The 24,942-nt window shown below is 38.4% G+C and overlaps 4 protein-coding genes across 4 annotated transcripts; 2 read left to right on the forward strand and 2 right to left on the reverse strand.

Annotated features, from left to right (window-relative positions):
* Positions 1–209: 209 nt before the first annotated feature.
* Positions 210–2,610, reverse strand: LOC148302687 (cyclin-dependent kinases regulatory subunit-like). The gene is made up of 3 exons (XM_088271201.1): positions 2,411–2,610; positions 2,164–2,291; positions 210–409 (listed from the first exon to the last, which is right to left on the reverse strand). Exons 1-3 carry the CDS (start codon positions 2,473–2,475, stop codon positions 351–353), a joined length of 252 nt encoding a protein of 83 aa, XP_088127327.1. The 5' UTR covers positions 2,476–2,610; the 3' UTR covers positions 210–350.
* Positions 2,611–3,188: 578 nt separating this feature from the next.
* LOC148302688 (DNA primase large subunit-like) lies at positions 3,189–8,245 on the forward strand. Its single transcript, XM_088271209.1, has 7 exons — positions 3,189–3,423; positions 3,526–3,804; positions 4,043–4,160; positions 5,833–6,053; positions 6,459–6,690; positions 7,200–7,422; positions 7,973–8,245. The coding sequence occupies exons 1-7, from the start codon at positions 3,329–3,331 to the stop codon at positions 8,149–8,151; spliced, it is 1,347 nt and encodes a 448-aa protein (XP_088127335.1). The 5' UTR covers positions 3,189–3,328; the 3' UTR covers positions 8,152–8,245.
* Positions 8,246–9,134: 889 nt separating this feature from the next.
* On the forward strand, positions 9,135–19,578 carry cactin (cactin, spliceosome C complex subunit). The gene is made up of 11 exons (XM_088271185.1): positions 9,135–9,264; positions 9,352–9,834; positions 11,428–11,665; positions 12,588–12,762; positions 13,463–13,596; positions 14,708–14,866; positions 15,069–15,192; positions 16,089–16,347; positions 16,653–17,000; positions 17,713–17,857; positions 18,957–19,578. Coding segments are annotated over exons 1-11 (2,256 nt in total). The 5' UTR covers positions 9,135–9,262; the 3' UTR covers positions 19,146–19,578.
* A 669-nt stretch (positions 19,579–20,247) lies between these two features.
* Positions 20,248–24,880, reverse strand: ND-30 (NADH:ubiquinone oxidoreductase core subunit S3). Its single transcript, XM_088271186.1, has 2 exons — positions 23,979–24,880; positions 20,248–20,355 (listed from the first exon to the last, which is right to left on the reverse strand). Exon 1 carries the CDS (start codon positions 24,780–24,782, stop codon positions 23,979–23,981), a length of 804 nt encoding a protein of 267 aa, XP_088127312.1. The 5' UTR covers positions 24,783–24,880; the 3' UTR covers positions 20,248–20,355.
* Positions 24,881–24,942: the final 62 nt, after the last annotated feature.

Below are 24,942 nucleotides of genomic sequence, written 5' to 3' on the forward strand. Positions count from 1 at the left end.
AAAATAGTCATAATTGCGCTGTGAGAGGTAAATTTAAAATCTGATTTAGCATATAGTAATCAGGTTGTAAATATATATTCTTTTAAAGTGGACTTTAAATGCAAGGATACAAATATTTATAAAATTGGCCAGCCGATTTCACAATTTTGAATGCAAATAAATGATACATTAAAGGAATTAATTGTCAAGTTAGAAATTGAATGCGAGCGTTAGAATAGTAAATATTTCCAGCAAAGTATCCAATATGGGTCATGCGAAAATATTATAATTAAAACTAAATCACCGTGTAATGTTTATAATTAGTGTTATGTACAAGTGGAGGGGTCACGAGTCCAGGAGTCCGGAGGTGATCAGAACTCCACCGGGGGAGGTGTTGTGATCTTTCTTCTAAACAATAAGATGTGAGGTTCTGAAAACAAAACGAAAAATCATTTTTCATTACCGTTTAACTTCCCCAGAAAGAACTTCTATTTAGCAAAGTTCTTCCAATAACCAATACTTGATTGAACCAAGAACTTTGTGTCGGGTTGTGGTCCCGTGGTTAGTGTCACGGACTCTCGAGTCAGAGTTTCTGGGTTCGAACCACAATTCGATCCCTATTTCTAATAACGAATTAGAAATAGGGATCAAAAGGCTCACAGAAATAGTATGAAATTGAAGTATTTTTGTAAATAATAAAAACGCAAATATTTATCTTTGTATATTACAAAAAGAAAAAAAACTTCAAAGATATTCTTTTGTATTATACCTTCTATGAAACAAATACCAATTTCAATATTAAAGTTCAATTATTTTCTATATTGAATTGGCATTTATTATGTAGAATTTCACAATTAATTATTGTCAGTTTAAATCAAGACGATTTATGATTCTACTGATTTATTTTGTAGCATGTGATTCGCATTGCAATGACATTGTCAAATTACAATCATGTTGGATAACTTACAAAGTGAAATTTTCTTCAAATGCTACCTCACAAAAATAAAAATAAAATTTGTGATTTAATTAAGGGGAAGATAACAATTTTAAAAAGTCTTAGTTTTATTCCTAAAAATCATCTTTCTCAGTGTTTAACTGCTGGCAGAAAAGCATTCCAAGCCATCAGACCCGCTAAAGCAAAGGCACGCCTACCAATTTCAATACTGCGAGGTGGTAAGATCGCATTTCCCATAGCAGTTGTAGCTGATCGAAGCGTGAGACATCTATCAGGTAATTCGTTTGAGGTGCACAGCATTTTTAGACACTACGGAACCGTATTGTAAATTGATTTATGGATATACGTATGGGGTTTCTAAAAAAAGTGTAATCAGTGCAGTCCGTAAAGTAACGGAGTTACTATTTATCTGAATTTAGAAATTCTAAAATTTGACTCGCTGCTGCGTGTAATTGATGGATGTTATGTATACATTGGTTTTAACTCTTTGTATTTCATAAATAATTCACAGTATAAATTACCATGAAATGTATGTTATAAGCAGGTTGAATAATATTACATTTAGTGAATAATAATAATTAATAATAAATCCCTTACCGCACCCCAATGGTGCATAGGGCACTGCTTCATATAAACGCAGTGTTATCTCGATCGATTACACATGAAGGAAATGTGATCAGCCCTCCACTTCAGGTACCAGTCCAGTGTAATATTGAATAAATATTAGAGTGAAAAAATCACTTATATTTATTAAACCCCCCCGGGAATCGAACCCGGGACCTCCAGAACGGTAGGCGAGCATACTGACCATTACACTACGGAGGCGGACATAATAATTAATAATAATAATAAACATATTCTTAAAACCCACACTGATTATTGATCATAATAATTTATAAACCTTAAAATAGCACTTTATTATAATATTCTAAAAAAATTAAATTGCAAGTTATTCATATATTTTTTAAACATTATAAATACATCGCATGGAGTTATATTTAAATATGCGTTTCAGTTTTACAGAATATGTTCGTTATTATTATTCAAATATAACCGGTGGAAAGTTACTCGGTCTTTATAAAAACATAACCAACAATTTGACTGATTTCGTCAACAAAACGAGGGCAAGTCCTGAAGCTGTCCTATATTCTCTACCAAGTTACATAAAATTACATTTAAGTTTATTTATTATGTAGACAGTTAAAACAGGGAAACACTTGCAAACTTACCGGGTAAATGTATCATGTAGTGAATCCAACCTTGACTTTGTTGAACTCCAATACTTCTCCATTCCGTTTCAGACATAAGATGATTCTTAGGTACAAGGCCTACTAATTCCTTGGGAAGGACTACATGCCTGAAATTGTCAAAAATACTGATTAATTAAAGGCAAAAATTCGAAAAAAAAACTATTCAAACACCGGTGCAATATTCGTCGGAACAAAAACAATGCCGAATCATATTTTGACTAGTTACCTATATTCGTGATCTTTATCGTAATATTTATCAGAGTAGTATATTTCTTTATGCGCCATCTTCATTTATAAACTTTTATGATCACTTCTCCTAAAGCAAACGTGGTTTTCCTTCAACAAAACAAGTATTAACAGCTTTTTTCTAAGTTTAAAATTTCGCGAAACTAACGGAGCAACGGCCGTGCAGCGAACAAATTTGAAATTTCACCGTGTTTCACCGATAGCCGTCTATAATAATACAAATTCTATGATTTCCGGTTATTATTCCATTTTTTTTATGAATGTCTATGGAATATAGAAAAAATCTAATGTTGCTCTTGCACTTTTTCCTAAAAATATGTTATAAAACACAATTTATACGAAATTTACTTTCAATTTCATAAATTATGATGAGAAAAAATTGTTGGTTTACGGATCTTCTTCTTCTAACCCTTATCCGTAACCGATGGCACTGCATCGTATTGACGCAGTGTTATCTTGATCGCTTCTTACGTGACGGTAAGGTGATCACTCTTGCGCTTTAGGGACCAGTCCGGGGTTATATCAAATAAATATTAGAGTGTAAAATGACAAATATTTATTTTCACCCGCCCCTGGGAATTGAACCCGGGACTTCTAGCACGGTCGCTTAATATGCTCACCATTACACCACGGAGGCAGAGGTGGTTTACGGATAAGGAATAATTATAATTTTTTCAATGATGGTGAGAAATAAAAAAAGAGATTTAGGTACCTACCTTAATTTTATTTTCAGTTGTCGGTGGCTCCAAATACATAATAAAGAAATTAGTTAGTCTTTGGTATATAATCTTTGCTCAAATATTTCAAATTTGACGTCCGTTCGTATTTACGTCAAATTTTGATTAAAATTTGTATATTTTTGTAATAACTGTAGATTGTGCGTGACGCGGTCCTTAAAATGGCTTGTCTGAATTTTTTTAACGAGTATAAAAATCCTTTCAATAACCCTGATGACATGCCTAGAGGATTAATCACATTAAAAAAAATCGAAACGTAAGTTCGAACTCACTTTAATTTTGGACATATCTCTCGGAAATAATATTATTAAAATTTATTAATATGAAAATGATTTACTGTTTATGATTTATTTCATAGGGAGTGCTTGGATCACATTTCTGTGTTGAATTTACTGGAAAAGGTGTCTTTTGAACACTGTCAATTCTCTAATAATTGGTTGGAAGTTGTTTTGGATGAATTCGATAAGAAATATCCCAAACATTTTGCGTTGTGCACAGATTCTACATCATCACTGAAGGCTCTTCAAGCGCGTCATTATAATAGAGTCTCTCAATTTGTAATAGCGCACGCAATTGTTGATAAAAAATCAAATGAACTTATTAACTGGTTCGTTAGAAACCAATCCCGCTTGTTCTGGTATGTATAAGTTTTTACTTCTTGAATGAAATCAGCGAAGATTGAAGATTAATGATGTACAAATTTATTTTTTCATTATATTTGTGTATTTAGTTTTAATTTTCATGCCACCAATACGAACCGACATAGTTAATACACATAGCAAACAAAACAGTTTTGCATCACTTGTATCACGCTGAGTGCAATAATATTGTATGGACAAATACAATATTCTCATATGTTTTCTTGTTTGTTTAAGTGTCCAGTTTTTATGCTTATCTGTAGAAAAACAAAGAGAGTTTGTTATGGGAACTCAATTAATCAAACCAGTGGAGAAGGACTTCAAAAGAAATGACGATGTTAAAGAAGTTTACAAAGTAGGTATGAAATAAAACATATTTCTGTATATGTAAAGAAGTTTACATTGAAAGTTCTCAACCGCATTTCCGGATCTGATACAGAAGCATATAGGCTTTCTGATAGACCTCTCTTTTTTTAACTAATCGACTTGTTCAGATTTGTGTTATTTACTTCTTCTGATATTTGAAATATTAGCCGATCACCATGTTTCAAATCAGTTGTGACGCGGGCAATTACATATTTTCTATCCTTTGTTTTAACCTGCCCAGGAGTATGGACGTAAATGAACGTCAGTGCGAATTTTCCTTAAAGGAGTATCGACGTTAACGAACTTCGAAGTCCATCCATCAGTTAATATGATGTAACTTGTATAAGAATGACATCTGTGTATATTTGTGTGTAATTTTGTCATATTTGAAAAATATTTCGAATAGGTGTTTTAAAAAAAAAATACTTTGACTTAATTTCTATCTTCATAATACATCGATTTAATGGAAAAAAATAATTTTCATGTAAAAAGAACCCACTCCCCAGAGAAAGTCGGACATCAATTTTTGTACTCCCGGAAAGGTTAAGCACTTATTATTGAATTACGTATGTAATTCCTTCCGAACAAACATTTTTACTTGCGTCTATCGCACTCTCGAACATGAATGCTCAAGTTACCTTGATGCGACGTGATGCGAGCAGGTCACTGATATATTTTGTCTTTAATACCCGTTTGTTACTCGATTCTCATAGCGGAATTTTGTATTTTTAACTGTATAAAATTTATAATAATATCAATAGTATGAAGAATGACCTATTATTTTTTGACATCTCATCAAAGATGAAGAAGAATATGGAAGTCTGGGCATTTACGGGGCTTACGACCGTCATAGGCTGGTTTAAGTGATCACTTTACACACGTGTAACATTCACCAATTCTACCCATTATTGACAACCACACTACTCAAATTCTTGGAAGTTCTATATATATGAACCAATTTAGAAACCTTGTTCATGAATCACTAGAACTTCACTATTGGTGAGATGTAAAGAAGCTTTTTACTAAGCAGAAACTCTTATATTAGTATGTAAAGATTTTATTTAATTATATTATTAGATTTTTTATTAAGCAGAAACTCTTATATTAGTATGTATTCTTATGTTACACGTGTGTAAAGTGATCACTTAAATCAGCCTATGACGGTCGTAAGCCCCGTAAATGCCCAGACTTCCATATTCTTCTTCATCTTTGATGAGATGTCAAAAAATAATATGAAAATAACTCCTGTAATTGGAGATAATCCAGATTTTGTGAACAAGTATTTGGACACACTCAAAATGTTGTAAAGAATGACCTATATTCTAAGTGAAAAATCAGCATGTAAATAACCTGTCCTAAGAAATTGAGGTTTGAACGTCTGATACTGCACTAGTGCCAGGTGAACTGTTTGGACACAATCTGTGAATAGAGATAAATCAATATTAAAATATTGTTTCACATTCAAACCAAAATGAACTTCTTTTCTCGGGACATTTTACCATTAGGATTAAGAAACAAAAATGATTATATATACTATTCTGGCATACAGAGTAGTAAAAGCATATTGTAGATATTTGGAAGAGGAACGCGAAGGCCTCTATAAATATGTTTTTGTATTTTACCACAGTAAAGAGATGCTAAACACATTTTTTGTTTCCCAGGTAGCTTGGGATCTAGTCTTACCATTGATTGAAAAGAGAAGCGTGTGCGTAAACAATGGATTTGCCTATATCGACATAATGCATTTACATTTAGTGGCACACTCCTACTGGATACAATTAATTGAAAACTTCCTGTCTTCTGTGAGGTTTAGTTTGCCCAATACAAAACTTGACATCAGATTCTTGGATTTAATTCAAGTTGTTGCAAATCAATGCCAAAGGTATGTGACCACTTTCATCATTCTATCATTAATTAGAGATTCCCTACTCTTGTGAAAAAAAATAAGGGAAAAAGGTATAGTGAATCTAGGTAACTTTGATTAGTGTATGTTTTTTTGTTCAAAGTTTTTAGTTTTGCAAAGTTTTAATAAAATACTTAGACATGTTGGAGCTTTTGTCATAAAGTTTATGTTTTTAATTTTGTATAAAATGTACATATAAAAAATGCAGTTTTGTGTAATAATATATTTTATTTTACGATTTGCCTTTTATTATCTGCTGGTCATTGGCATCAACAGAAACAGGGTTTGAAGTGATCACATAAGCGGATCCCAATTTGTAATTGATACTACAATTTTTCTCTAAGAATTTACAATTATTTTACTGCTAACATTTTTCTTCTTCAGATTTATAGATGGGCCTTCTTGGTATATAGGTATTAATGAAGAAGAAACAGTACTGAGTAATATCCCTGCCTTGTCTACCAGTTTTCCTCCGTGTATGCTTCGAATGTATAATCACATGGACCGCTATAAACACTTGAGACATTACGGGCGACAGCAATACATATCTTTTCTTATGGATATTGGATTAACACTGAATGAAACATTGCGCTATTTTCAAAATACATTTATGCAGGTAGGTTAGGTATTCTTTCCTCTTATTTTTTGGAAATGTAACAATTTTCATCAAATGAATTGTAATTTCTGCACGAGTTATCAAACTCATTTTTTAATCAAATTACTCACATTTTATTTTTGAATTTTTTAGTTTTTGTATAGAAAACAAATGTGTCATTAAATAATGCTGCGTCACTTACTTTTCCTCTTTTGTATTAAACCTTACATTTTTTCTGTCCCTATCTATACTGCTGTGGTTAGCATGTGTGGATGATCATACCTGAGGTGACAGAATTATTTTTCAGAGCTGTCAAAATAACATAGATGTTTTTATTCTAATATTTATTTCATGTTATTCTGCAAATTCACTCAAAATGCAGGATTGATCACCTAACTTTGATGAAAGTAATATTTGAATTGATGCTGCATCTATTTGATGCGGTGCCCAACGCACTGTTGGGTGCGGGTAGTGGTCAGAGACTCTTAAAAACATTATTCTGAGATTAAACTGTAGTCAAAATTTCCCAGGCCATGTCGGAGTTGGATTACAAGCGTGGTAAGTATGACTACACGATCAAGTACCAGTTTGGGCTTGTGGGCAGGAAGGTGAGACAGCCCTGCGTCAGCTGTGGCAGTCTGCAGAAGTGCAAAGAGGTGTCCACGCGAGATTGTCACGGCTGTCCACTCGTACAGAAGTCAAACCTTACGGCCCTCCTTAATAAACCAGCCTATAGCCATATTAACAGCGCAGGTATTAATTTTTAAAAAATATTATAAATTTTGCAGCGGTGTCACGGAGTGTTTTATTTTTATTAATTCATGTATAAGAGAAAATGAAAAAATCACATAAAATAACTGCTCTTCTCCAGGATTCAAACCTGACTTGTCTGATTGCTTGTCAGATGCTTTATCTGTCTAAGATAAACATACCCATATCAAATCGGAGTTGTCACAGTTTGTGTTCTCTCTTCATTTATTACATGTGTTTGTTAATTTTTTTTATAGTATTAGTATTTTAAACATGTGTAGAATCGATCAACATATACTAATTATTAATTATATTATGTGCCGGGTTTTGGTCCTGTGGTTAATGTCGCGGACTCAGAGTCAGAGTTTCTGGGTTCGAACCCACCCTACCACTATTTGATAACTATTTCTAATAATGAGCCGCTTAGGCTCACAGAAGTAGTATGAAATTGAAGTATTTTTGTAAAGAAGAAAACAACACAAATATAATTATTTTTTTTTTAAAGAAATTAAGATAAATACATGTTGGATTATTATTATTATTATTATTTCAGATAAATTCAAAATAACAACTTTGCATGATTCAGAGTCTCCAGGTAAAGTTTGTGCGGCTATCTTTGCAGCATGTCATAATGCTGTGAGCTCCAACTTACCTGCTGTCATCATACATCCTCTGCAATATTATTCTCAAAGTAGACGTCTGGAGACTGCAGATTCCGGTGATTCAGACTGATAGCTATTCTTAAATTAAATAAATTAAGTTATATAAGTCCTCACCATATCTTTTATTTTTGTTGAAAATAAATTAAATGTTTTTTTTTTAAATTTAATATTGGTGTATTTTTGACTTCTTGGAACCATCCCTTACAATCCAACAGATCCTGAATAAGTCTTAATTTAGGGACCTATTCTTAAAATATTTCTCCTTATTTGCAAATAAAAAAAATATATATGAATAAGAATTAAAGGTTGATCTTTTTGGTTCAATCATAACATTATTTCTGACCTCTATATATGTATATGGCCAGTCCTAGTGGAGCATAGGGCATGTTGCCAACCTGATTGTCAATTATATTTAGGCAATGTGATCAATCCCATGCACTAGATTTTTGGATGTTATATATTTACCCATTACAGATGACATAAAATGAGGGAGCTCAGGATGTTTGATATTGCTTTATGAAAAAGTACAATGTATGGACGGAGAATAGCAGGTGGGAAATGGAGAAAACCTCTGATGGCTAGGGCATTGGGGTCGCATAATTGTACAAATACATGAGAACACACTCGTGGAGCGAACAAAATATAATAAAAGCCTGTAATAGGTATTTTAAAGAGACTACAAATAAGCGTGATATTGAATCAATTCCTTATATTTTGTATTTTAGAATAATATGGTGGGTACGCAAATAAATTTGTAATAATCTAAAATATCTCCATGTGGTATAAATATAAAACAATTTGAAAACTGAATGTTATTTTCAATATGCCGCAATCTGAATAAATTACACGTACTTTAGTGTATTCATGCTGTATTTTTTTTCCGAAAATTTTATGGAATATGGATCGAAAATGTGTATCTTTGGGAAATATTGTTCGGTAGGTATTGTGTGCAAAGGTTCCGGTAGGTACCTAAACTGTACGGATTTTTCTGAAATATTGCAACATTGTGTAACACAATGGCAACTTTTTTCGAAGTTTGTGTTTAGGTATATAATTAGACTGGTTTTATGGTTATGATTTTATGTCAACTTCAAAACGACTTTGATTTGTCGTTATTGCGATGTTATTAACAAAGTACGTGTTTATTTAATTTTACTTTAAAATACACAGAAAATTTCATAATGTAAGTGAAAAATGTTCGACTGCCGATATTATTGTGTTTCATATGTGTAGAAATTTCTCATATTTGTATTTGTATCATGTTTGACAGGTCTTCAAGAAATAATTCGTCCTACGTTTCTTCACGGGATAAAGACCGTAGAACGGAGTATCGGGATTATAAAGACGAACCAAGAAACAGAAGGGATAGATCTCAAGATAGAAAAGTAGTCTCTCGCGATGATAAAAACAGTAAACGTAGTTCTACGGAAAGGCGGAAGAAGTCGCCCTCGCCATCGCGAGGATCTGACGATAATTACAAAAAAAGTCGCAGAAAACGATCGAAGGATCGTTCAGAAGATGGTTCAAGTAAAAAATCAAGCAAAAAGTCAAAAGACAGGGATAAACATAAGAAAAGTAAGAAAAAGCGGAGGAAGTCTTCATCTTCATCATCATCATCTTCCTCTGATGATTCTAGCAGTGAACAGGAGTTGAAGTTACTGCAGAGGCTGGAGGAAGAACGGTTGAAGCAAGTTGCTGAAAGAAAGAAGTTAAAAGATGCAATGAAAGCTAATGAAACTCCCGAACAAAAAAGGTCAGCTTATACTCTGTTATCAATTTTTAAATATCTACCGCATTTAATGTTCAGTACATCCTCTCATATATCGATTCCTCTTGCGTGTACTATTGTGAGCCACATTGTCCAGAATTGTCAATGTTGATTTCTTTATGTAATCCATTACATCTTTAGTTCCAGGTGACAAAAAAATATATTTTGCAATTAACTACCCTTTTTTTTAAAACAAAACTCGGAGGACTCGTAGAAAATGTTCTAGATAAAATTTGTTTAGATCCTTCTATGAATTTGTAGTTTGCTATCAGTTGTATACTTAAGGCAGTCGATGTAATATGTATAGAATGTTGAATTTGATATATCTCAAGTAGGAAGCCAAGCTAGCGGTTCACAACGGCGTGCTAGTACCGACACTAATGCATGGAAGCGAAACATGGAACTGGCAAAGGAAGGATGAAAGCAGAGTGAACGCTGTTGAAATGCGCTCCCTCAGACGAATGTGTGGAAAATCATTGTATGACAGAATTAAAAACGAAGATATAAGAAAGGAATGTAAGGATGAACGAGGAATAATTGAAAAGATTAGGAAGAGTTCTTTGCGGTGGTATGGACATGTGGAGCGAATGGATAACGAGAGAATGACTAAGAAAATATATATGGCGAATATGAGAGGGAAAACAGAACGTGGACGACCGAAAAAGACTTGGCATGATCAGATCAATCAGAACCTAAAATCTGGCGGTGTCAAAAGTTAGCGTAATCGGAGGGCATGTATGACTAGATGTATGGATGTGAAGGAGGCGAGGAGTGTATGTCAGGACAGAAGAGTGTGGCGTTCCATCCTCTCTGCCTACCCCTGCGGAGAAACGGCGTGACGGTAGTAGTAGTAGTAGTAGGGAGGAGGGTTAATTGTAACCTGTAATTTATATCCATAAACTTTGTTGTCCTATCTTTTTAATGTATTTTTTTTATTACATCTGCTGAAATTTCATCCGCTTGTCTTTTGAATTAGATCATAACACTTTAAAAAAATATGTATTTGTACATTAGCCTTAAGGTGGAGACTGACCGAAGCATTTTGTCGTAACGTAACACGTTACAATGCGCGCATTCAGGCAGTCAGTACACCGAGCCGGGCGCTCCATCCAATGTTTCGGACGCTCGGTGATGCTCGCCGCGAGCGATGTTACGACGAAATGCTCCGGTCAGTCTCCATTTTCAGGAGGGATAAACTATTTCAGTAAAATATTTTCGTAATAACAATTTATTTTCTGTGTATGATTGTAAAACATAGTTAATCTTCATGATAATCTTGTAAATGACATGCTGACAAATAGAAGTATCATGCAGTAAGCTCATGCAGTAAGTTGAGCTTTGATTGCACAAAGTGACTCTATTTTTTATTATAAATGGGGTATTAATATTAAATACTTTAATGAGGAAATTCATTACAACAACATAAAATAATCAAAAATAAAATAATCATCGCTTAGTTGTGATCCTTCTTTTGTTTCAACCCTGCAGTTTGGTTTGCAGCAACAAATGACACCTGCATCGCCACTCCGGTCTGCTTTGCAAAGGTTGCCATCTGTATGTGGAACTGTTAAATTGCAGGGCTCGTCGTCTGCAGGAGAAGCGCGAGAAGGAGCGGCGTCGCAGGGAGCGCATGGGGTGGGACGGGGAGTACCAGCACTACACCAACCAGGACAACCCCTTTGGGGACGCGGCGCTCACCCAGACCTTCGTGTGGTCCAAGAAACTGGTCAAGGACGGGCTCGAGGGAGCTTCACACGACGAGATCGAGTCGCGCAACAGACAGAAACAGCTGGACAGCAAAATTGAACTTGAAAAGGTATCCTCACTATCTGAATAGGTATCAAATTGTTGTAGAGTGGGTTCGAACTGAGAAACTCTGACTCGAGAGTCCGCGACACTAACCACGGGACCACAGCCCGACGTAGCCGTAGCACTATACCTACTAGAAAAATATTGTAAGGAATGTGGGTGTGTTGGTGGCATATTGGTGACGACAAAATAGCTGTAGCATTGTACCTACTAGAAAAATAGAGATATTCACTATCTGGAGACTGTTTTTTAATTTCTTAATTCAGTCACATCACCCCACTACTTTAACTGCATTGGTTACGCTTTCCTGAAAGGATTGAGTATAAACTCTGTCTAGTTATGTATAAATCAATACATAATATGGCTCCAGACTATCTGAAATAGCACTATTTCAGATGAATTGGTTGATAGACGTCTCATACAGCAAGACAGCTTCGATCAGCTACAACAACTGCTATGGGCAAGTGATCTTACCAGGTCGCAACCAGCGCACTAAATCTGGTCAGCGTGCCTTTGTTGTTGTGGGACTGATGGCGTGGAATGCTCTTCCACCAGTAGTTAGAAATAGTGAGAATGAGATGATTTAAAAAAAAAAACTAAAAACAAATTTGTTTGTTAAATCATTTCCACTATAATTTTTTCCCCAATTCATTCACAGTGAAGTGCACCTGAGGTAGTATTTTACGAAAATAGCGATAAACAGATTATCCAAATTGATTATTATTATTATCCTTCCATTGAGTTTTGACACAGATTTTTGATTTTGCGAATGTTTAGTTTCAACTTTTGACTTAAATATGTTTCATTGTTCGCGATCCCGGGCATTAAAAATGATCTGTATATGCATACATATTGAATGGGGCATACTTTATATTTAGTTTACCAAAAGAAACACGATAATAGCAGCTATTGTTTTGTTGCGGCTGTAGGTAAAGAAGCGTAGATTGGAGCGGGAGGCGGAGCGGGAGGCGCGCGAGGAGGAGGCCCTGGGGCTGCAGCGCGGGCGCGAGGCCGCCGAGTGGCGACACTGGCGCGCGCTGGAGGACGCCTTCCATCTCAAGCAGGCGCGCCTGCGCACACACATACGCATACAGGATGGCAGAGGTACTGCATTACATCATGTAATATTCCAATCATATTTTGTGTTAATTTATATGTCAAACTTATCCGCTTTTGTATGCAAGCGTACGGCGACATTGGTAGACTGCTATCTCAACAATGAAAATAATAAAAATAACTTTTTATAGAGTAAAATAGCAACTATGTATGTAGTTTATTCCACATTAATTTTATTTCACTAGCGGCCGGGTTTCATCGTAACTGACATCATCATACCAATCTGATGAATTCGGTTACAACAAAACCCGGTCGCTGGTCAAATAAAATTCACATGGAAAAAACTGTATAAATAGTTATTATTTTATTTTATAAAATGCATTTCCACCAAGAAATGTCATTACAAAACTTAGATCAAATAACTATTCATTCCAGCATGTTTTAGGGTTGGTACAACACATGGTCAGCTATATTTTAGTGTGTTCAAATGTCAATTTGCATATTACCTTGCATTCCTCTTCCGATATGCTCTGTATCTTCCTGATTTCATCTAACAGCAGTTGGCCTGTAACTACCAAAACTGTCAACCGCATTCTCAACGTCGCTATTATAGTCTATTATACCCTACTGTAGTCTAAAATATTTACAAATATGCTGAACGATCCTCCACCAGCCAGTTTATTAAGCGCCGCACTTTCAGATAATCTGTTTTTCCAAACATACTTTGATATTGTTTATGTATTTCTAGCCAAGGCGATAGACCTCCTCGCTTGGTATGTCAGCGCCGAAGGAGAGGTGGATGCTGTGGAGATGCACGAACCCTACACCTACCTGAACGGGCTGCAGATTGCTGATCTGGAAGATTTACTGGAGGATATCAAGGTAACTACTGCTCCTACTCGTGACAAACAACTGTACGCTAAAACAATCCTTACATATGCATTCAAATATTACTCTCACACATCACAAGAAAACTCTTCCCAATTAAACAATAGAATTCATCAATACATAATATGCTACATAAAAACACAGAATCACAAGATCAAAAACACGTTTGACCAAAGGGAATTTAAGTATTAAAGCTTTATAATCTGCTTTTATTGTTCTTAAAGTCATTAAATAACTTAACTATTTACAAAATAATAATAATAATAAAACCCTTATCCGCACCCCTGTCCGCCTCCGTAGTGTAATGGTCAGCACGCTCGGCTACCGTTCTGGAGGTCCCGGGTTCGATTCCCAAGGGGGGTAAAATAAATATAAGTGATTTTTTCACTGTCATATTTATTCAATATTACCCTGGACTGGTACCTGAAGCGGAGGGCTGATCACCTTTCCTTCATGTGTAAACGATCAAGATAACACTGCGTTTATATGACGCAGTGCCCTATGCACCATTGGGTGCGGATAAGGGTTTTATTATTATTTATTATATTATCCGCACCCCAATGGTGCATAGGGCACTGCGTCATATAAACGCAGTGTTATCTTGATCGTTTACACATGAAAGAAAGGTAATCAGCCCTCCGCTTCAGGTACCAGTCCAGGGTAATATTGAATAAATATGACAGTGAAAAAATCACTTATATTTATTTTACCCCCCTTGGGAATCGAACCCGGGACCTCCAGAACGGTAGCCGAGCGTGCTGACCATTACACTACGGAGGCGGACATACAAAATAGCTTTCAATAAATGAATAATGGACGTAATTAGAAACTAAACGGATTGTGTCATCAGCCACACATCAATGATCATGATTCATAACAGACAAGTCAGTAAACTATGTATATTATTCTTTTACTTGTGTAATGGAAACCCACACTCCCATTCTCACTTACTGCCAGTGACTGAAGGTCTGCTGGCAGAAAACGATTCGCACAACCTGAAGAAAGTATCTTTCTTACAATGACACTTTCATACAGTGAAAAATCTTATTTCATTATATGGAATTTATTGTTTGAAGAAAATTAAATTTAAAGATGCTTCTTGCAGGTTTACAAAGAGTTGGAGAATGATGCAAATCTTTCTTACTGGTCCGACATAACCACGATTGTTCAAGATGAACTGGAGAAATTACGCACAGCCGAGGGGGGAGCTGAAGGCGTGCGTCGAGACGGCATTCATCACGCAGTCGCGCAAGATGTCACGCAGGTATATCAAATTTCAATAAAACGACAGAATAGGGTTTAATATTATAAGGACAATTGGTAATTGATATACTTATTGAAGAAATCCAATATTTGGAGTTAAAATACCCTGAATTAAGATAAATAAATACTTATAGTGCTGCTTTATAGCATCGTGTTCTGTTGCCAGTTTTCCACATAAGGTTTAGTGAAAAAGTGTATTGCAGGTGTTCAAAGGGAAGACCGGCGCTCAGTTGGAGGCTCTGCAGCAGCAGATTGAAGACAAGATCCGAGGCAGACATGATGGAGTGGACGTCGGATATTGGGAATCCTTACTCTCCCAACTGAAGGGTACATATAGCAACACATAAACGTATCTTATTTTCAATTATAGGTGTCTTTATAAGTTCAAGATGAAAAATATCAATTATCCAATATCAAATTGTCAAGCCATTTGCTTTAAATAATATGAAAACTAGTTTGTGTAAAACCCACAAAAAGTTTTAGAATATTCTTTTATATAAAAGAAAATTGTGTTAAATGTTACATCTACAAATGAAATAGTTCTTAGATTTAAATTTTGTACTGACATTTGTTGGTGGAACTGCATTTTATATAATAAAATAACAACTAAATACTTTTTAGCATATAAATTTTATTTGACCAGCGACTGGGTTTCGTCGTAACCGACATGATGTGGAAAATTTATCACAATCATGCGGAAAAACTATATAGTTGTTATTTTATTATATGAAATAGTTCTGTTTGAAGACTGTTTATTTATATTAAGCGCAATCAAAACCCGACTGTGAATATAGTATACTTTACTATGATGATGCTAGCATTTCTGTTGTTCAATTGGTAACGATATACCTGTAAGCTATATTAGGTTGGGTAAGTAAATTTTATGCTGTGATTTATTTTGATTTTAGCACAAACTAATTGTTAAATTGTCACAGTGTAGGTTAGGTTCAAGATTTAGCAATCTTGAGAATGTGACATTTTAGATCATTGTGCTATGGCGCAATAGTTCTAGCCACTTGAACTTTGACTCCCAAGTGTCCGCTAGGGGCAGGTTAGGGGTGTACGCGGGTAATGTTTATGTTATGAGACCCAACCCTTATGAGATTGACACATAGGACACTGCACACACTTGTTCTTGTACTGATGACAGTCGCTATGAAGCGACCTGCTGAATAAACTGACTCATCCTAATTACGGCCCAGTAATAATTGATTTATTTCCAGCGCACATGGCCCGGGCGCGTCTGCGTGACCGCCACCAGCAGAACCTGCGTCGCAAGCTGCAGCTGCTCAAGCAGGAGCAGGGAGTCGGCGCAGAGCCCGCGACCGTGGCCCCGTGCGTCCCCGAAGCAGGCGCGGAGGAGGCGGGGGGGGCGGACGGGGCACCGGAGAGGGCTCCAGAGGGGGCGGACCAAGAGCCGCGCCCCGGCACCAGTGGGGCGGCGGAACTTGCGCCCAAGACGGAAGAAGACAGCGGGGATGAGTGAGTTTATTTCACAATGTTTTTTGTTTATTAATCTCGTCTTCTCGTGACTGAAAATTGTCACCATTGAGACTGGCTGCAAGCAGCAACCGACTGGAGGAAATGCAAAGAAGGGAAGAAGCCTATATCCAGCGGTGAAGGACAGAAGGCTCATGAAAAAGATAGGCTGTAGATTATTAGAGATGCTATGCTTATAGATTATATCAACAAAAGAAAAATATTGCCTAAATAAGAATAATTTGGCTGTCTTTAATTTGATAGGGTGACCAATATTAAAAAATTATGTTGTATGCCTGTGTTTTCAGATGGGCTCCTGAAGAGACGGACATGACGAGCGAGTACCTGAGGCTGTACGCGAGCGGGCGCTACTCGCCGGTGCTGCTGTCCCCCTCCCGCCTGGAGCCCGGCACGCTGCTCGTGGAGCCCGCGCACGAGGAGCAGCGCGTGCTGTTCCTGCGCGCCAAGCTGGCAGGCGCGCCGGCGGGCGCGGCGGGCCCCGCGCAGGACGCGCCCGGGCTCGCGGCGCTGGAACGCGAGGCGCGCCGCGGCATGGCCGGCGACGAGGCCAAGTTCAGCGTGGAGGCGCACCTGCCCGACCAGCTCTACCTCTGGTCCGACAAGTACAGGCCGAGGAAGCCCAGATACTTCAACAGGTACGTCTTCATTTTTAACCATTTATTTCTTCGTCTTAGTCCTCATTACTGAGGGTTTAATTTATTTATTATTTAGGTTATGGTAGAGGTAGTTGATAAAAATTCAAATAAAATCTGTATGTTTATTGGTGCTAAAAAGTTTTTATTTACTTTTACCAATTATTTAATCTAGAATGCATAGCTTTATTTTGACATATACCCTGAAACTGTATTAACACATTTGCAGAGGTTAATAAGCAGAGTTTATATTGTACCCTTTAGGGAAATGTAACTATTGCAATTTGTGAAGTAATATGATGTAGAATTTGTCTCCCTGCTGCGTTTAACACACTAAGGACGGGAAAGGTATTTCTACCCGTTCGGTTGATGAATACTTAAAGACGGGAATGGTTTTTTTACCTTCTACGCCAGCCTCATTTCAAAGTCAGAAAAAAAGGAATTATTTCATGTTTTTATATGAATATTATATACCAATCTCTTCGTTTAGGTCTAAACTGTATGTATACAATTATCAAATCCCGTCGCTAGCGGTCCGCAGGCGTAAAAAAACACCCCTCCGAAATGTGTTAATACTAACTTCAGTTGGGTCTTTCATTATTTTTTGGTACACATATATGTATACTGTTAAAACAATTAGCTCTAGAAACTACAAATATAGTTCCACTTCTCTCGTGTTGACCATTGTGTACTTTACGCTGTATTATGTTTGCAGAGTGCACACCGGGTTTGAGTGGAATAAATATAACCAGACGCATTACGATATGGACAATCCTCCTCCCAAGATCGTACAGGGCTACAAGTTCAATATCTTCTACCCTGATCTTATAGACAAGAACTCCACGCCTGAATTTTCCCTGGTAAATATGTTATTAGCATTTTAGCAGTTTATTTCAAACATTTATTTAATACCAATGTACATTTATTTGATACATTGTCTGCCTCCGTAGTATTATGGTCAGCACGCTGGGCTACCGTACTGGAGTTCCCGGGTTCGATTCCCAGGGGGGGATAAATAAATATGAGTGATTTTTTCACTCTAATTCATATTTATTCTATATTACCCTGGACTTGGTACCTGAAGCGGAGGGCTGATCACCTTTCCTTCATGTGTTAACGATCAAGATAACACTGCGTTTATATGATGCAGTGCCCTATGCACCAGTGGTGTGCGGATAAGGGTTTAAAGAAGAAGAAGAATGTACATATATATTTTCGAATCAGATTATCACATTTTAAATCGGTTGACATTTGGTATAAATACATTGTTTATTTATTGTTATCACCATCTGTGTTGAGGAATTCGTAGGGTAGATAAAAAACAAATTGCTTAGGTAGTTTTGATCTAGGGTATTACTAGTCTGTTTGTTGAGAACTAGAATCAGATTTAAGTTCTTTTTACAATGCCCTCGAGGCGATAATTCACAAAAACAGCATTTAATAAATCATCCAATATATTCCCACCTGGTGTAGCCATTGGTATGGCTGGACAAGTTGATGATAAATAATAATTTTTATTTTATTTATGGGACATTTTTAAATAGATATAGCATTCTTTAGCGACAGAAATATCTACAAAAAATACTAAATATAGATCTTTCTGAAGTAAAACATTCCTACCCTTATCCGCACCCCAAAAGTGTATAGGGCACTGCATCATATAAACACAGTGTTATCTTGATCGTTAACACACGAAAGAAAGGTGATCAGCCCTCCACTTCAGGTACCGTCCAAGGTAATATTGAATAAATATTAATGTGAAAAAAATCACTTATATTTATTAGACCCCCTCTGGGAATCGAACCCGGGACCTCCAGAACGGTAGCCGAGCGTGCTGACTATTACACTGCGGAGGCGGACAAATAACTTCAATAAATAATTATTTTGATGTCTTTGCATATAATCTCCAATTCATTTACGTTTGTATAGACAGGATAATGATTATGAATAATGTTTCAGAAACCTTGTCCCGAGAATGCAGACTTCGGGGTGCTGAGGTTCCGGGCGGGACCGCCTTACGAGGATATTGCCTTCAAGATTGTCAATCGGGAGTGGGAATACTCCTACAAGAGAGGCTTTCGCTGCCAATTCCAAAACAACATTTTCCAGCTCTGGTTCCACTTCAAGAGGTACCGCTACAGGAGGTAGTGGGACTGCTATCAGACGCTCTTACTTGATTCCAACTTACATTTCAACCGAAGCGAGAACTCAGAACGTGCTATTTTCGCTGGCAAGAGCAACTGTAAGAATTCAACGGTTGCTAAAATTAGTCTTAACTAGAATGACAGATAATTTAGCCACAGTAAATTAGGAAAAGTTAAGTATTTGGCATATTTCTAAAGCATTGAAATAGGTCAGGAGTCGGAATAATTGACGGGGTGTTTGTATCACCTTCTTCTTCTTCTCCGTCTTATTCCTCATTACTGAGGGTTATGACTCTAGTGGAAGCAATAGCATCTCGCGTGGCAACGAGGATAGCCTGGAACGACTAGTTGTGATCGGTAGCCTGGAGGGAAAGAGAGGGAGAGGAATATTCCCCACACGATGGACCGATCAAATTGAGGCAGCAGCAGGCACCTCAGTGGTTGGAGCGCTACGTGCAGCGCAGTCAAGGGATAACTGGAGAAGAGTCATTGCTTCTACAAGGGTTACAACCCTCAGCAATGAGGAATAAGACGGAGAAGAAGATGGAAGCAATAACTCTTCTCCAGTTATCCCTTGACTGCGCTGCACGTAGCGCTCCAACCGCCGAGGTACCTGCTCGTGTGGGGATCTTCTCTTCTTGTGGGGGAGCTCCTTCATATAACTAATGATTAATGTAACGCCGCGTTGATGCGATGCGGTGCCTTACGGACCATTTGGTGCGGATTAGGGTCAAAAGAAGAAATATCTATGAGGAGATACGTTACAAACAAGTGAAGAATATTTGTGAAGATAAAGATTGTAGGTATTAGTTAAAACGAAGACAATAAGCCAAGAGACGTGTTAATAAAAATCAACCATACGAGAAAAGGAAGTATTGCTGATCTTATCCGCAAACATTGTTGCGTGTTCTCGCAATATTGGTGACAATTAAGGCATTAATTAAACCTAATTTAGTATTTTATGTATTTATTATGTTTTGTAAATATGTATTCTCAATAAAAAAATATATACAATATATAATGTTTGTCATTTTACTTGGAAAACAGTCTTCTTACGCCCATTTTGTCTTCTAGCATCAATATTATGTATGAATAATAAGTCAGAATGGTTTTATAAACGTTTTATTTATAAATTATTTACAGAAGGGACTCTAATAAATTAATTTGCCTAAAAATCTTGAAGATGTTCTATAGACAGTACAGCGCTCGCAGATCTGGAAATTTTAAATAGATTAGTATTTGGCAAGAGCAACTGTAAGAATTCAACGGTTGCTAAAATTAGTCTTAACTAGAATGACAGATAATTTAGCCACAGTAAATTAGGAAAAGTTAAGTATTTGGCATATTTCTAAAGCATTGAAATAGGTCAGGAGTCGGAATAATTGACGGGGTGTTTGTATCACCTTCTTCTTCTTCTCCGTCTTATTCCTCATTACTGAGGGTTATGACTCTAGTGGAAGCAATAGCATCTCGCGTGGCAACGAGGATAGCCTGGAACGACTAGTTGTGATCGGTAGCCTGGAGGGAAAGAGAGGGAGAGGCTGAAATTAAACCGCACTGCCAAGCCAAAGAAGAGGAGTCAGGTCAACATTGATAAGCTGAAGGAGACAATGTCCTGGCTTAACTATGATATCGCCGTCAGGGAGGGACTCGAGCAGCAACATTCCGATGATAATGACCCTATCGAAAGCACATGGCATAACATCAAAACAGCCATAGTTACGTCAGCTCAAAGGGTTCTCGGAATGAAGCCGTCAAATCGACCCAAATGGATGTCGGATGAAACGTGGGAATTAATAGAAGAAAGGGCCAACATAAAACTCTTAAAAGATGCGGAAACTGACCAGGGTAAGCTCGAAAGTCTCCGAGCGCAATATAAATGGAAGCACCTGGCTGTCAAAAGATCCGCAAGGCGGGATAAACGCCGTTCCCTGGACACACAAATAGCAGCAGCCGAACAAGCAGCCCGTAGAGGTGATACTTCTAAGCTTTTTAAGATTACGCACCAAATCTGTGGTAAGCGGCCCCCGACCGCAGGCCCAGTTCGTGGCCCGAGCGGCCAAATCGAGTCTGAGCCCGAATGCGTGAAAAGCATATGGAGAGATCACTTCTGCCGCGTGCTAAATCGTCCACCCCCCTTAGACCCCCTCCATGTGCCCTCAGTCTCTGCCCAACTGAACATTCCGCGAGCACACGATATTTCGCAAAGCACTCCAACGCATACTGAAATTATATCAGCTATTAAAAAGCTGAAAAACGGAAAGGCGCCTGGTGTCGACGAAATACATCCGGAATACGTCAAGAGTGGCATGGACGCTCTCCTCGACCCCCTGTATCACCTACTTTCAAAGGTATGGGAAGAGGAAAGGTGCCCGAAGGATTGGGTAAACGGGGAAGTTATAGCCCTCCACAAAAAGGGTGATCCGCTGTTGTGTGATAACTACCGTGGCATTACTCTTTTAAGCGTTCCTGGAAAAATTCTGGCACAAATAATTTTGGCAAGAATCCAAAAACCAATAATGCGAGTCCTCAGAGAGAACCAAGCGGGCTTTCTACCAGGCAGGGCGTGCGCTGACCATATACATAACTTACGATGCCTGTTACAGCAAAGTAACGAATGGAACTGCGCCCTTGCCTGCTGTTTTGTAGACTACGAAAAAGCTTTCGACAGCCCGCATAGGTCTTCTCTTTGGAATATCATAGAAGCATATGGAGTTCCTGTCAAAATTGTGGCCATTATCAGGGCGCTTCACACTAACAGCGAATGCTGCGTTAGAATAGATGATGTGTGCAGTGAACCATTTGAGGTCTCTACTGGGGTGAAGCAAGGCTGTGTACTAGCCCCATTTCTCTTCATCATCATGTTTGACTTCATCCTACGAATGTCAATTCCACCGGATCGAGGAATTGCAGTGAGTCCTGCTCAGAAATTATGTGATTTAGAATATGCGGACGATGCAGTTCTAATAGATACATCGATCGGAGCCCTGCAAGATATAATTGACTCCCTCCAAATAAACTCCGCTCGGTTAGGCCTAAGAGTGAACGCCAAAAAGACCAATGTCATGTGCAACTCAGCCTGTCCGGACCGAGATCAACATCTTACTTGTGAGGGACGAGCGCTCGTTCGAGTCGACACCTTCAGATACCTTGGAACACTCATGGTGGAGGATGGTAGTGTCCAGAAGGAACTGAATGTACGGCTCGGAATGGCAGGAGCTATATTCAATAAAATGCGCAATGTCTGGGACTCACTGCTTTACTCGACAAAAACCAAGTGTCGTCTCTTTAATGCCTGCATCCTAACAGTGTTGCTGTACGGATGTGAGTCGTGGCACCTCACCAAAGCTCAAAGCAAGAAACTAGCAAGTTTTGAAAATAGATGCCTGAGGCGAATACTGGGTATAAAGTGGTATGACTTCATCAGGAATGACGATGTGAGGAGAAGAACTCAACAGCCCCTCATACTGGAAGTCCTGAAGAGAAGAAGGTGGACATGGTTGGGACATGTCCTTAGAATGCCACCTGAGGGCATCAACCCCTCATGTCTCTTCTTCCAACCCCGAGGATTCCGGCGCCCCGGAAGGCCGCTGACGACCATTCACCGACTATACTCAGCGGAACTTCGAGACGCCGGACTGACCTGGGAGGAAGCCAAGGAGATGGCGCGTGACAGAGTGACTTGGAGACGACTCGTGTTGGCCATATGCTCCACCTAGGGAGCGAACATGGAAAAAGAAGAAGAAGTATTTGGTTAAAGTGGAATGTACTGTGTGAGACCGATATATAGTTGTATTACCTGGAGAATATTCATTTACAAAAAATATGCTTTATTAGAACATGTTACTCATGCACCTACAAAGTAGACTCCTACATGAATAAACCCCATGGTACTGCAGTTGCAAAACGGCTATTGTGGATTAGTTCCTGTCAATTGGTCTGGGTGTTGTATGTAATTATTAGGGTGTTGTAGCCCCATTGGTGGTACCAAAGTGAGCCGTGGCGGTTAAATGCCCGATATGATTGTAGTGACAACTAATCAACATAAAAAATGGATTATTGAACGCTCTTAATGAAAGATTTATATTTATTCACTTCCTTAGTTCTTTATTACTGGTTAGTTTTGCTCGCCACATTGATATCCATGACCCCTGGAAACAATTCCATGTGTTCCTAGTATTTCAGTCACAGGTACAAATACTATGATACTTCATGAGATCATTATATCATGATACTTGTATGGAGCTGTAATACGTACAATATACTAGTCAAATCTCACAAATCTGTTTCACACTGATATAACCAGCGATAACATTGTCATAAAACTAATTTTAGCTTATTGATAAAGCTAAAATTACAAAATTAAAATTAGTCATAGCTGACTTGCCGGTCAGTTGTTTTGCATTGTATATTGTAAAGCTATCTCTTTCTTAGTCTATTGGATTATTAGATACAAATGATGAAAAGAGACAAATATGCATGTCGATGTCAGTCATGGCGTGTTAAATATCGCTGGGCTCAGGACTCACCAGGTTCGGGAATACGCGGAGATACAAGTATCGCAGATATTCCGATATTAAATAATTTAGCGTACCGCGGCGGCGCATAGTAGGAGATACGAGGAGCATGAAGCAGAGTCTGGTTAGCAGCCTCGTATCTGGTAACAGGTAGCGTATCCTAGTATCTTGACATGGTGATATCGGTAATAGCAATATTGCTAAGTAGTAGACTAGAAATAATATCCACTGTCAGAATGCTTTGGGCTAATGCGTACAGGTTTCCCCCCAGCATTGGTCAGTAATGGCAGCGTCCACGGCAAAGTGTGGTTAAAACTTACTTATGCTTTAGTTTCCTTGTCTCCGGCGGGGTTGGCGATCTCCTCCTGCGCCTCGGGGGCGTGCCGGAAGTTGGGGAACTGTTCCCAGGGGGCGTTGAGCTCGAACTTGCGGAACTCCTGCGCCAGCTCCAGCGGCTCCACCACCACGCGCTGCTTCTCGTCGTCGTAGCGCAGCTCTACGTACCCGCTCAGCGGGAAGTCCCTCCGGAACGGGTGGCCCTCGAACCCGTAGTCCGTCAGGATGCGCCGCAAGTCGGGGTGGTTGGCGAAGAACACCCCGAACATGTCCCAGATCTCCCGCTCGTACCAGTTGGCGGCCTTGAACACGTCGTTACAAGTGTCAACGGGCGTCAATTCGTCCGTGTACGTCTTGACGCGAATTCGCGAATTGAATCGTAGAGATAGAATGTTGTAGATCAACTCGAACCTGTACGGCCGGCTCGGTACGTCCATACCAGCGATATCGGTCAAATTCGAGAACTGCGCGTTATGATGATCTTTCAAAAACTGCAGCACGGGAATGATGCCGTCGGGGGCAACCAAAACCTCTAATTCATTCCCAGCTGTCAGTTGGACTTTCTGCACGTATTTCGGCATGCATTCTGCCACATATTTGCCAAAGTCTGTGAGCTGGGTTTTCTCGGCCGGGTTGGGCTTCCTGACGGTCGGCCTGGTCTCCGGAACTGGTTCCGCTGCGTGGTCAGTCTTTCGAGCGATTTGTTGAATAGCGGGGGCTCTCATGGTCAACACGGACCTGCCGGAAGCGGCAATGGCCGAGGCAAAGCCCCTGAGGAAGAGAGCCATTATGTAAATACCACGAAACTATTGTTACGCAAAAGTTTTCTATTAAAATCAGCTAAAAAGAAAAACAGACAGCCCCCTGCGAAAAGTTTTTGACATCTGCCATAGACACTGTGATGTAACGTCTCATAGACAATAATTTTTTTTTAGATATTTGATTCTG

The sequence above is a fragment of the Brachycentrus maculatus genome, unplaced genomic scaffold (assembly GCF_059751285.1).
Source record: "Brachycentrus maculatus isolate JH-2025_06_01 unplaced genomic scaffold, ASM5975128v1 h1tg000421l, whole genome shotgun sequence".
Lineage (NCBI taxonomy): Eukaryota > Metazoa > Arthropoda > Insecta > Trichoptera > Brachycentridae > Brachycentrus > Brachycentrus maculatus.